This window comes from Erythrolamprus reginae, chromosome 6, assembly GCF_031021105.1.
Source record: "Erythrolamprus reginae isolate rEryReg1 chromosome 6, rEryReg1.hap1, whole genome shotgun sequence".
NCBI classification, from domain to species: Eukaryota; Metazoa; Chordata; class Lepidosauria; order Squamata; family Dipsadidae; genus Erythrolamprus; species Erythrolamprus reginae.
Genome location: NC_091955.1, coordinates 36,086,149 through 36,100,161, shown reverse-complemented (window position 1 = coordinate 36,100,161; position 14,013 = coordinate 36,086,149). Strand labels below are relative to the sequence as shown.

Sequence of the window (14,013 nt, the reverse complement as noted above, 5' to 3'; positions counted from 1 at the left end):
GGCCTGAATCCTGACTGTTGAGGGCCTAGATAATTGACTTCTTCCAAGGACTGCTGGAGCTGGAGTGCCACCACCTTCTCAACAACTTCCCCATAAAGGGAAGGTTGGAGACTGGACGATAGTTGTTGAGAACAGCTTGGTCCAGGTAAGGCTTCTTGAGGAGGGAGCGCACAAGTGCCTCCTTGTAGGGAGCCGGAAAGGACCCCCTCCCCAAAGAAGCATTGACAATCTCCTGGACCCAGCTCTGTGTCACCTCCCTTCTGGCCGAAACCAACCAGGAGGGACACGGATCCAGTAAACAGGTGGCGGAACTCACAGCTCCAATGCCTTGTCCACTTCATCAGGTGTCACCAGATCAAACTCCTCCCAGACAGGTGGACAATGACAGACCCCAGTCACCTCGACTGACTCATTGTCAGTCGACTCTGCAGTTCAGTTGGAGTCAAGGTCCGTCTGAAACTGAGCGATTTTATCAGTGAAAAACATGTTAAAATCCTCGGCACTACCCTGCAAGTACTCCTCAACTCCCCCCTGATTAAGAAGGGAGCCGGTTACCCTAAATAGGGAGGCCGGGCAAGATTCCACTGCAATCAAGGCGGCATGATACGCACATCTTGCTGCCTTGACCACCACTTTGTAAGTCTTAATATGAGTGTTCAGTCAGATTCAGATTTACTTTTTCTCTATCACTTCTCAAGACGTCTCTTCTGGCATTTCAACTCCCGGAGTTCCTCGGTGAACCAAGGAGCTCTCTGGGATCTAGTGTCAGAGAGACGTCGCAACGGTGCAATCCCGTCAAGAGCCTCCACTGCAGCCTTGTTCCAGGCCACAGGAAGAGACTGTGGATAAGTGAATCCGGTAAAACTCCTCCCTCTGGGCCCAGCCAGGTTTCACACATACCAGGTCGGTCTCCTCATCCAGGATAAGATCCTGGATAAGAAGAGCCTTATTCACAATTGATCTGGCATTGAGCAGCAGCAGCCTGAGTCCAGGGCCCGGATTACACTCATCACTAGAGCCCCGGGTTGAGTCCATGGGGCTGGATCATGGGATTGCTTTCAAGCAGCGTTCCCTCGTTCCCCTAAAATGGCCTGTCACATGTCACCCGCCATATCTGCCTCTCTCCAGGAGCACCAGAATTTTTTGGCCCTCTTCCACCCCAGAGATAGGTTCTCCCATCCCTACTGCCTCTATATCACCAGGCAAGCTAACCCAATCATTGATTCCATTCATCTCATACAATCCCAAACATCCATCACTAAAATTACCCCCCAATAAATTAGTTAAAAAGAATATAAAAATTAAAAAAGGTTAACTGGTCAATTATAAAATTAAACTGAGACAATAATATAATTAGGATCAATTAATATAAAAATCAGTTCTTAAATCACTAGTTCCAAATTCCTCAGTCAATCAATCAATCCAGGTCAGGATGATAGTAATGTCTTCTATAGGTCTTTCTTTAAGTCTGTTGTGTTAATCTTCCACTAGGGGCGCAGTTGTTCAATTGTGTTCAATAGGGAATAATGAAGATGGAAGTGGGGGGGAGGAGGGGGGAAGATGACAAAGCAAAAATCTTAACATTAGCTAATACCCCCAATTTGATTGGCCTTGATGATCTTAGGCAGTTCAGTTTCCATTGTTCACTCTCCCCCAACTCTGGCTGGTCTGTTCTTTTGATTTAATACCAGTCAACGCCCTCAGCTCCACACGGCAGCTCCAAGTCACCTCAGCCTCCTTCCTGCACATTCTGTCCGTCTGTCTCCTTCGTCCTCCTCGGCACCAGTAGCTCTCACTTACTGGTACCGTACAGGGGATTGGGCTGCTGTTCTTCACCTACCGATATCGGCCACCTCACCAGCTGGTATCCCTAGCTCCTCATTTCTCCATAAACATCCTCCAGCGCCAACAGCAGACTGCTCCCGCTGGCCTACACCCTCGGCGTCCTCAACCCCACAAAACAGGCAGATTTGCCACAGCCTTGGTGCTGGCCTCTGCTCCGTCACCTCTGTCGCTTTGGCATTCTCACTTCCCAGTGCTTGCTAAGTGGCTCGATTTGTTCTCCGCTCATTTCTCTCCACCTCGGCGTCCGGCGTCCGGGAATAGCCACCATCTTCCGCTCCCCAGCTGATCGGCCAGGCGATTTCTCGGGGCTGTTGTCCCTAGCGCCACACAAGGCAACACAGCAGCATTCAAATTCTGAGCCCCCAAACACGGAGGGCTCAAAAGCAAGAAAGAATAAGACAATATCTGGTATGCATTGACTCATTTTTGATGATTTTGCCATTGTCTCAGAGGAGCGGCAAATCCTCCATCTCCTCACCACTCGCACCAGAACCGGAAACCAGTTGCAGATACTAAAAAAGATTATAAGTCAGTAAAAAAGAAAGATAAAGAGAAATGGTGAGAGAACATAGATTAAAAGACTTATGGAGAGAAAGACACACGCAAGAGAGACAATTTACCTTCTTCTCCCCACCTCAAAAATCCTGGTCAAGGATTGATATGATTTGGGTGGATAAAGAACTGGAGAATAAGATTGATAAAATTGAGTTTGGAGCAAATATATGGGCTGACCATCACCCAATAATACTAACCTTAAGAGAATCAAAAAAGGAATATAAAAGATGGACAATGAATCAATTCCTGACAAAAGGAAAAAAATACATTAAATATATGGAGGAAGAATTTTTTTAATAAACTTTATTAATTTTTCATTAAAAAGACAAAACTGACAAACATACATTTAACATAAAATTGGGGTTGCAATTTCCCCACTTATTCTAGAAGTCAAATTTCCATACAGAAAAAAGAATGCCTTATTAATACTTTAAATCAACTTATTACTTTAAATGAAAAGAAGAAATTTTGTTTAACCTTATATATAAAAAACCCCTTCATATATAAACTAAATAGAACACAAAATTTAAATCATAACCATACTTCTACATTTCTCACATAAGTTTTATTTTTACTTCTTAGTATTATTTATCCATATATACACTTTATTCCAAATCACAAAATTCTGATTCCTCTTGGTCTTTTAACCGTCTTGTCATCATATCCATTTCAGCGCAATCTAATATTTTCTTAATAACCTCTTCCTCTTTGGGAATATTTTCCCCTTTCCAATTTTGCAGAATTACTATCCTGGCCGCTGTCAAAATATGAATGACTAAATGTAAAATTTCTTTCTTATATTTCTGTTTAGTTATACCCAATAAGTAAAATTCCGGGGGGTTTTCTATCTCTTGCATTACTTTTATTATTCTTTCTATCATTTTCCAATAAAGCTTAACTTTACTACACTTCCACCATTGATGATAATAGGAACCTATTTCTTTCTTACATTTCCAACATAATGGGGACATATTAGGGAACATTTTTGCTATTCTACTCGGTGGGAGATGCTACCTATAGAACATCTTGATCTGATTTTCTTTTAACGAAACCGACTTTGTCATTTTCCAATTTGAGATCCAGACATTTTCCCATGTATCTATATCAATTTCTCTACCTATGTTTTTACACCAGCTTATCATATTATCCTTTAAGGTCAAGTCTATATTTTTATGGAGGAAGAATTAAAACATTTCTTAAATGTTTTAATCCTTCCTCCATATATTTAATGTATTTTAATGTATTTCTTAAATGTTTTAATCATTATCTAGAACTGAACTTTTATATCAATTAAAGAAAACTGAACTACTTGCCTAATCTGTTATCATACTGAACCTTGTGGGTTCAGTACAAAACCTTAAAGTTACTGTACAAGTAATTGTACTCCTCTACAAATAATGCTATCTATCATTTGTCCTTTTTGTGGCTATTCAAATAATGTGATTTAATCAACTGAAAGAGTCCAAGCACCTATTTGAAAACTTAACTTGGTTGGTAAGCCACTCCCACCCAGTCACATGACCTTTAAACCACCCTGGTCACATGATTGTCAAGCCACTCCCACCTGATCACATGCTACCATGCCACTCCTACCTGGTCACATGACCATCAAGCCACACCCACAAAATAAGCCATGCCCACAGTTTGGCAGTAAAAAGTTTGGCAGCCCATCATAGTATTTATGTGATTGTATGCATAATGGTAACCTTTGAGAGCTGAATATAATGAAATTTCATTTTAATGTATGTTGATTAGTAATAAATTGGCAATAAAGATTGTTATGTTCTATTCTACTCTATTTTATTCCAAATAAAATTGTACAATCTAGGGTTCCCAAATCCTTTAAAAGCCTCTTCCAGAAGTTATCTCAAAACTATGATTTTTAAATATGGCAGAAAAGAAAGATACCTAAAAATATGGGAAATAATTAAATTTATTGTACTTAATCACTTCTTGAATTTTGTTGTGATTGTTTCTATTCACTGTTCACTGTTTGATTGCAAGCTTTCCAGAAGTGACTTGACATTGCCTGCTTCCTAGGGTTAAGACAGAGTGACTGGACCAAAGTCTCCTAGCTGGCTTTATAGTTAAGGCAAGAATAAAACTCAGTCTCCCAATTTCTAACCTGGTACTTTAACCATTACACCAACTATTAGGTTGCTCATGGGCATGCAGAACATGAACTAAGGACCATTATAGATAAAGCTCCAAACCAAAAGCTGTGCCTTCTCTTTATTCCAGAATTTAGGAATGTAACTTTTCTTGTTTTGTTGTTTCAACATTCAACATTAGTTGTCCTCTTCAATGTTTGTTCCATTTCTATGGTTCCTTGATCCTCCTCACTGATTTTTTGTTCCTGTTCTAAAATAATCTGGTATTCTTCTGATAGGTAATAGGAAAAAGAAGGCTACTGAAGAACAGACATACCAATGGGACGAGGTGGCACAGGAGGAGACATGAGCTTTCCACTCTTTGATATGTTTTTGGCTTCTTTCCCATTGTCCAGACTCCAACTGCTGGGAGTGCTAGTTACAGCTGTTAAGCCAAGACAACACAGATATTAATCGTTAAAACTTGAGAATTAACACAAATATCAGAAACATATCCAGCATATTTGAGATCAGTTACATAAGTTTGGTATTTATCAATAAATATCAATAAATACTAATTTACATTTGTTTGTTAATTTTTTGTACTTTACAAAAAGATAGGGTAGAATATTAAAATAAATGATATACTTACCTTTCTCAGGGTCAGACAAACTAGGGTCACTTCGAGGCAAAGCACCATCACCATTATGATTGATCTAAAATTTCAGAATAGTGTATTTTTATGATAGTGAATTTCAGTTACAGGTATAGAAACAAGAAAAGATTAGCTATTTCAGCAGAAATACCTCTTCAGAAGCAAAAATACAAGAGGGAAGGTTCCATTAGACATAGGATATGAAATGCTTTAAGAGGACTGATATTCATTCAAGTTCAATTACAACAATACAGAGACTTTAAAGATGATACTGCTGGAAAAAAAACCCTTTCCCTTTCTTCAAGAGGATTGAATCTGGATATATCCTGATTTACAAGTCATGCAGCCATACATGACTCAAAGGAAAATGATTTTTTTCTAAGTGCTCAACAAAGCTTGATGCTTCCTTTGACAACTTATAGCAAGACTCATATTGCAGTTAATTAATTTTACTACCTTCTTTTAAAATTGGATGTGTTAAAAAAATAAAATTTAGCATAAAGGAAGGAAGGATGTTGAGAGAATTATACATTAATTGGTTGCATGTAGTTTATTATCAATAGTGTTGGGCAAACCCAACAAAGTTTGGGTTCGGCGAATTCACCCAAAGTTTGCTGTGAAGTTCGGGTGAGTTCGCCGAACCCGAACCCGAAAAGCATCAAGCCACTGCAGCATCCTTTTCTGTAAAAACAAATGAGGTGGGGAATTTCCCACCTCCTTTTGCTTCCTTTTATTTTTACAGAAAACGATGCCGCAGCAGCGCTGCAAGCAAAAGTAGGTGGGGAATCCCACAATGGGATTCCAGGGGCGGGGCTTTGATGTCACAGAGACTACTTCCTGGCCGGCCGAAATAGAGAGGAAGGAGTCTCTGTGATGTTAAAACCCCACCCACGGAATCCCATCGTGGGATTCCCCACTCTCCTCCTGGGCGGTGGCGTTTTGCGGTGTTCAAGTGAACGCTGAACCTGAACCCGAACTTTACCCGAACTTTTTTAAAAGTTCAGGTTGAGATTCGGCATGCCAAACACTGCAAACTTCGGCACAAGCCCGAACTTTGCAAGTTCGGTTTTCCCAACACTAATTATCAATTATGGCAATGATATGCACACACATATTGCGAATAAAGCATTTCATTATTCTGAATTATTTAAAGCATAAAAATTATACTCTCTATATATCTAAGGAAAACGTTACATGCTTCTTCAGCTCTGGCTAACAGCAAAGGTCAAACCAACCGTGATTGGATTAAGAAGATACGTGCTGGACAGAGACAACCCACCCTTCTTGATTAAGTTTAAGGAAATCCTTCTGTTTGCCTAGGGCAAAAACTAATTAAGATGCTCTCCTGTTTATTTAGCTAACTTTGTACCTTGACAGGATTTGTCTGTATCCTATATGTCACATATTAACTATTTACATTGTAACTAGGTTAAGTTAAGAATTAATGTTTTATATTTGTACACACAAGAAACTGGTTATAAAAAAGAATGAACTTGCAAGTCCAGAGAATCACACAGCATGATCCCAAAGAGAGAGAGAGCTTGCTTCTCAACATAAGACAGCTATGCTCAGCCCAGAGATATATTTCCAACATGGACAAAGCATTCTAGAAACCATGTGTCTGTGTCTATGATTTCTACATTTCTACATTTGGCACCCGAACAGGGACATTAGAGGCTTCATCCTGCTTGCCATTCATCTGAAACAGGCCCCCCAAAAAGAGTGCACTCTCATCCTCTAAGGATTTCTCATTGTGGTAAGTATGGGCAGTAAATTATCTCACATGCAGAAAAAGCATATTTCTGAACTTAACTGTTTAGTACAGAGAACCGGCGGGTCTGTTTCTGATACTCAGCTTAGGGATTTGGTCAGTGAGATAGAAAGACAGTGTTCGTGGTACCCAGAAAGTGGAAGTTTAAAACTCAGAGACTGGGACTTCCGGTTTGGACCGGAGCTGCGGTGGGAGCTCCAGGACAGGGCTCTGTTCCCGATGCTTCCTTTTTCCCCTCCAAGGGTCGCTTCGAGTGATTAGATCGGACCCGGATGGTTCGATCGAAGAACAGGGGGCTCCCCGGACCCAAAGAAGCTAACGCCAAAGCTCTGAAGGGGAGGGTTTGCCCCGCAGCTTTGGAGTTGGAAAAACCGAGTCTCATTTCACGAAGACTCGGCCATTGCAGCTCGACCACACAGGCGGAAGAGAAGACCAGAAGAAGAAGTCAAACCATCGTAGCAGAAGAAAAAAGCAAATAAGAAGAAAAGAAGAAGTAAGGTACAAGTCTATCGTAACAGTTAAAAAACGCTTAGAATTACTAATCTTTTAAAATAAAAGGCGATTAAAAAAAAGTAACAAGGGAAACTATATCCTTGGGCAAAAAGCGCAGCCAGAACTTTTTTTTTTTCCTTTTCTTGGTGCTAAATATAACCAAGAATAAAATAAAATTTTGCAAATATTCCTACTCGCATTTAAATTCCTACCCCCGAAGAGGACTCTAGGAGATGGGAACCAACTAAAAAGTATAATTTAAAAACGAAAGAGAAAAGTTTTAAACTGGCCTTTGGGACTTTTTGCTGACACGAGCTGTGGAAGGATAGCCTTCAGAACTTTACTTTGAATAAATAAGCACAAAAAGAAAGAATAAAATTGTGAAATAAAGAGAATATAGAAAAGAAATGAGAGACCTGGAATGGATTAACTTTGCTCTTTAAACTGGGATATACTTTTTTGTAAAAGAATAAGAAAGAATAAGAAAAAGAAAAATCTATTTCAAATAAAGCTTGAATACACTAATTAACTGTACAGCCTGGAAAGAACCATCATAAATAAACATTTTAGACTGCAACAGATATAGTGAATCAATATTTTATCATGGAAAATAATTAAAATTTTGTTATAAATGAATTTGCATTGAAAATTGGACTATAATGAAAACAAAAACAAATACTTGGATTTCTATCTTAATTTTGCATCATATTTGGACTTAAACACTTTTGGATTATAACTATATTCTGACTTTGGGATCTTTATTGGAACTATAACTGAATTATTTTCTGGATTTGGATTTGGCCTAAAACCGTGACTGGAATTTTTTTTTGGATTACAATTGGACATATACTGGATTATAACTAAAGACTAAATTGACTTTTGAAGAAGATTTTAGAGTTTGAGACCCACAGTCAACAAAGAAGAACAGTTTAATAGATTCCTGGAGGAAAGAAGAGTTGAAATTAAGTATAATTAAGCATGTCCGAAATAAGTATAATTAAGTATATTTGAATATAATTGTCGTTATTAAGGGTTTTCCTTTTTAAGAAACTATATTAAATACTCAGATCTTATTGTTAAAATTACATTAGATTATATTAGACATATATATTGGTCTTTTTCTTTTTACTATTCTTTTTTGTACTTAAGTTCTATCACTAGGCATTTTCTTTAGATTGAAATTTAAATATTACAATGAACTGCTAATTTTAAATTTCCTCTTTCTTGATCTGGTGTACCTCAGCTTGAAAGAACATGGTTGCTATTGTTAAGACTAAAATTTATTTACTTGTTCAACTGTTTTTAATTAGAATTTATATTCATTTTTCTATTTCTTTAATCTAACTGGAATTAACTTACTGATTTTAAATGATATTTTTAAGCTACAATTTTAAGGTTTCGTAAAGCTTTAGTGCAATCATATTTGATATAAGGTTCTTTTGGATTTTAATTTTTTAATATATATTATTTTATATTACTAAGCCACAGGATTGTTAGAAATTTGATTATTATTATGTGATATTACAGTATATAAAGTATTTTAAGTATTTTTAAGTATTTTAAGCATAAATATAATTAAGTCATTTATTTTCTAATCTTTACAAGTATTGATTATATAATAAATTTCACTGCTTTGTATTTTTAAAGTGTGATATATAAATATATAAGATTTAGGGAAAGAAGCGATATATAAATCGAATTTAAAAAATTGCCTTACTTTTAAATCAGATTTACTGTGGTAATACTTAAATCTTGTTTGGAGTTTATTTGAATTAATCAGAAATTATACTTCTTGTTAGAAATTTGGTGAAGCAGGCATAGGGAAGGATTTTTACTTTTTTAAAAATAGCACACAACCCACATTGAAAATAAATATTAAATATTGTGAAAAAAAGTGAGGAAAATTAGATTCACTCCAAATAAAATATAGTCACAAGACATACACAAGATGACAAGTACCTCCACCACTACAAAGACAATTAAAAAACCAACTTTAACCACTTCTATTTCTCCACAAATATCTCCACTACCTTCACCTGTCCATCAAAAGACAATTACAAGTATGTTAGCCAAGGACAAAGAAAAAGAGAAAGAAAAGGAGAAATTACAATCACAGCCTATGTTATTGACAATCCAGGAAACCCTGGCCGTTATGCAAGACTTTATGCAGAAATCTCAAACTGAAGCCAAACAACAAGGTGAAGAGTTAAAAGCAGAAATAGGGGAGTTGAAAGTGGATACAGGAGAAATGAAAGTAAAGATGAAAGAAGTTGATGACAAAATGGTGGAAATAGAACAGACTTTGAAAGAAAACGAACAAAGAATTAAGACAGTAGAAGGGAAAATAGAAAAGGTGGACAAATAATAGATGATTTTGAAGACAGAACCAACTTTCCAAATAAAGGATACGACGAATCAATTACACACTTAAGAGTTACAACGTGCATCTTACGGCTTGAGATTCCTGAATATAACTGAAGAAAAAGATGAAGATCTTCAAGCAAAAATGGCAGAAATTATAGGACGAATCCTTCAGGTGGATCCACTGGAACTAATAAAAGAAATGGATGAACTTTATAGAGTGCAAACTAGCTACGTCCGAAGACATAACCTACCGAGAGAAGTCCACATCAAATTTGTGAGAAAAACTATAAGAGATGATATTTTGAAGTGGACAAGGAACGAAAAACTTCAAGATAAAGGAAAAGAAATTACAATACTAAAACAAGTTCCAAAAAGAATATGAGAAAGCAGAAGGGAATACTATTTCCTGACCAAAACACTAATTAAAGAAAATATCATCTTCCGCTGGTTTATACCAGAAGGTCTCTCTTTCTACTGGCAATCTCAAAGAGTAAAATTATTTTTTTTTCAATTTTTTTATTAATTTTCATAAAATAAACAGACACACATACAAACACTAAACATAAGGTGGGGGTGTACTTCCCCCGCTTCTTTTGAAAGTATACATTCAAGTACAGAAAAAGAATACATAGTTGAATATATGTTAAATGTTATAAGGTTTAGTAAATTTGAGTTAAAGTTTTATAAATCTTGAATACACTGTAAATATTAGGTGAATTTAGTATAACATAGTCATCAAAAAATACCTTAAATGTAGTAAGATGCCATATTCATCAAACAAAACGTTTAAACTAATTTCAACTATTATACATATATAGACCAAAATTCTTAATATGTTACTTATGCGTAAACTACTATGTCATAATCATCAAAAAATACATTTAAACTAGTATTAATATTGTTATCACCTGGGTAAAAACAAATGCAGAAAGTTAAGTAAAAATAAATGTGCATATCTTATTTTTTCTTATCTATCCATTTATAAACATTGTTCCATGTTTCATAGAATTTAGTATCTTCTTGATCATTTAATCTTCTTGTCATCATGTCCATTTCAGCGCAATCTAATATTTTAGCTATAACTTCTTCTTCCTTGGGGATTTCCTCCCCCTTCCAATTTTGCGCATACATTATTCTAGCCGCAGTTAATATGTGTATAATTAAGTAAAGAATTTCTTTCTTGTAAGTCTGATTGGTAACACCTAATAAGTAAAATTCCGGGGTATTATCTATATCTTGCTTTATTATTTCTTTTAATATTTTCTCAATCATCTTCCAATATATTTTAGCTTTACCACATGTCCACCATTGATGGTAATAGGTTCCTATATCCTTCTTACATTTCCAGCATAATGGGGATGTTTTGGGAAACATTTTTGCTATCCTATTTGGTGGGAGATGCCATCTGTAGAACATTTTGATTTGATTTTCTTTTAATGAAACTGATTTGGTCATTTTCCAGTTATTAATCCAAACTTTCTCCCATGTATCTATGTCTATTTCCTTGCCAATATTTCTACCCCATCTTATCATAGTATCTTTTAAAGTCAACTCTATATTTTTATGAGCGATGAGAAATTTATATATTTTCCCTATCATTTTTATTGGATTGGTAGTAATTAGATTACTTAAGAGATTCTTACTTTTATTAAAAATATAAAGAGTTTTATCCTTCTGGTATCTAGATCGGATCTGGGCATAATGCCACCAGTCTATTATTATCCCTTCTTCTTGTAATTCAATCCTAGATTTTAGCTTCATCTGGTCATTTAGTAATTCTTTATATCTATAAGTTATTTTCTTGTCTTTTATAGACTTTGGATGCGTTATTGCTTCTAGGGGAGCTAGCCATTCTGGGATATTTAAAAAGTGATTTTTCTTTATGTCTTTCCAGACTTCTAGTAGCTACTTCCTTAATGTATGCCTTTTAAAATATGAATGGTTTTTTTCCTTATCATACCATATAAATGCGTGCCATCCAAGCATTAGATCATGTCCTTCTAAGTTTAGTATTCTTTTGTTGTCTAGAATTATCCACTCTCTAAGCCATGTTAATGCAGCAGCCTGATAGTATAATTTCCAATTTGGAAGGCCGAATCCTCCTCTTTCTTTGATATCTTCTAAGCAATTCATTTTTATCCTTGCTTTTTTCCCTTGCCATATGAATTTTTTAACTAGGTTTGTTAAAGTTTTAAAAAAAATTCCCCCTGGATTTATTGGAATTACCTGGAAAAGAAATAAAACCTTGGGTAAAATATTCATCTTAATTGTTGCAATTCTTCCTAAAAAAGATATTTTCAGATTATTCCACATTGCTAAATTTTTTTTAATTTCTGTTTGTAATTTTGTATAATTATCATTTTTTAATGTTATTGTTTTCGCTGTTAAATTTATTCCCAAGTATTTTACTTTTTTTACAGTCTTTATTCCAGAGATGCTTTCTAATTTAGTTTCTTGTGTTTTGTTCATATTTTTAGTCAAAAAATGTGTTTTGCTTTTGTTTATCTTTAAACCTGCTACCTTTCCATATTGTTCAATGGCTTGCAGTAAAGTAGGAACTGTTGTTATCGGTTCTTCAATTATGAACGTTAGGTCATCTGCAAAGGCTTGGACTTTATAAGTTTCGTCTCCTACAGTTAAACCTTTTATTTTAGGATCCGCTCTTATTTTAATTAATAAAGTTTCAAGAATCATGATAAATAACAATGGTGATATAGGGCAACCTTGACGGACTCCCTTATTTATATCAAGTGTTGGTAATTGATTGTTGTTCAATATTATGTTAGTTGTTTGTTTTGAATATATAGTATCTATTAGGTTAACAAATTTTGGGCCAAATCTCATTTTATTTAATTGCATTTTTATGAATATCCAATTGACGTTATCAAAGGCCTTTTGAGCATCTAGAAACATTAAAGATGCCGTCTTGCCTGGATATTGTTCATAATACTCTAGTGTATTTATTACCGTTCTAAGATTGTTTTTAATTTGTCTCCCTGGTAGAAACCCATTTTGGTCTTAGTGTATTATTCCATTTATAACTCTTTTGAGTCTGTCTGCATAAATGGCAATAAATATCTTATAATCTACATTTAATAATGATATAGGCCTATAATTTTTAATTTTTTCTGGATCTGTGCCCTGTTTGTGTATTAAAGTTGTCAGTGATTCTGACCAAGATTTGGGAATTTTACCCTCAAGTCTACATAAATTGAAGGTTTCTAACATGTGGTTTCTTATTGTTTCATTTTCTATCTTGTACCATTCTGCGGGTATGGCGTCTGGGCCTGTGGCCTTGTTGCTTTTCTGTTTTTTAATTGTTGTTAGGAGTTCTTCCATTGTTATTGGTCCATCCATGGTGGCCTGTTGGTCTTCTGTTATTTGTGGTAATTTTGAAGCTTGTAAGTAATTAAAGACTTCATCTTCGCTAACATTATCTTTGGCATATAGATCTTTATAAAAATTATACACAATGTCTGCCTTTCCTTCTGTATCATATTTTATTGTACCATCTTTGTCTTCTAGTTTTTTAATTAATTTTGATTGGCACTGTTTTCTAAGTTTATATGCTAACCATCTGCCTGGTTTATTTGCATGTTCAAAGTAGTGTTGCTTTGCTCTTTTAATTTTTTCAGTTATTTGGTTTTGTTCTATGATTCTGATTTTATGTTTAATTACATTTATTTCTGTTTTTAAGTCTCTGTTCTTAATGTGTTGCTGTGATAAAAATTCTAATTGTTTCAATTCATTTATTAATTGTGCATACTTTAATTTATTTTCCTTGTTATATTTTGCAATGTAAGATATTGTTAATCCTCTTATATAAGCTTTAGCTGTATCCCATAAATTCTGTGGTGTAGTTTCTGAAGTTTTGTTGATTTCAAAAAATATTTTTAATTCCTTTTCGATCCAATCCTTATATTTCTTATCATTCAATATATTTCTATTCATCCGCCAATTATTCTGTTTGTTATTCATTCTCATAAAAACCACTATTGGATTGTGATCGGCCCATGTATTAACGTCTATCTCTACATCTCTTATTTGTTCTGCAACCGTTTTTGGTGCCCATACCATGTCTATTCTTGTCCATATTTTGTGGGGGTTAGAGTAGAAAGTATATTGTCTCTTATGGGGGTATCTTTCCCTCCAAATATCATTTATCAATAATTCCGCTTTCATTTTTTGAAAGGTACTAGGTAGCAGATTCCTTCTTGTTTTTTTGCTTCTTTTCCTTTTGT

At 35.2% G+C, this 14,013-nt stretch overlaps 1 protein-coding gene across 1 annotated transcript in view; it reads right to left on the bottom strand.

Annotated features, from left to right (window-relative positions):
- Positions 1–14,013, bottom strand: part of DOCK4 (dedicator of cytokinesis 4) — an 826,344-nt gene that overhangs the window by 80,461 nt on the left and 731,870 nt on the right. Inside the window, exons 50-51 of the mRNA XM_070755516.1 lie at positions 5,143–5,206; positions 4,828–4,935 (exon numbers count right to left, since the gene is read on the bottom strand). Of these exons, the coding sequence (XP_070611617.1) occupies positions 4,828–4,935; positions 5,143–5,206 (172 nt within the window). The remainder of the gene's footprint in view (positions 1–4,827; positions 4,936–5,142; positions 5,207–14,013) is intronic.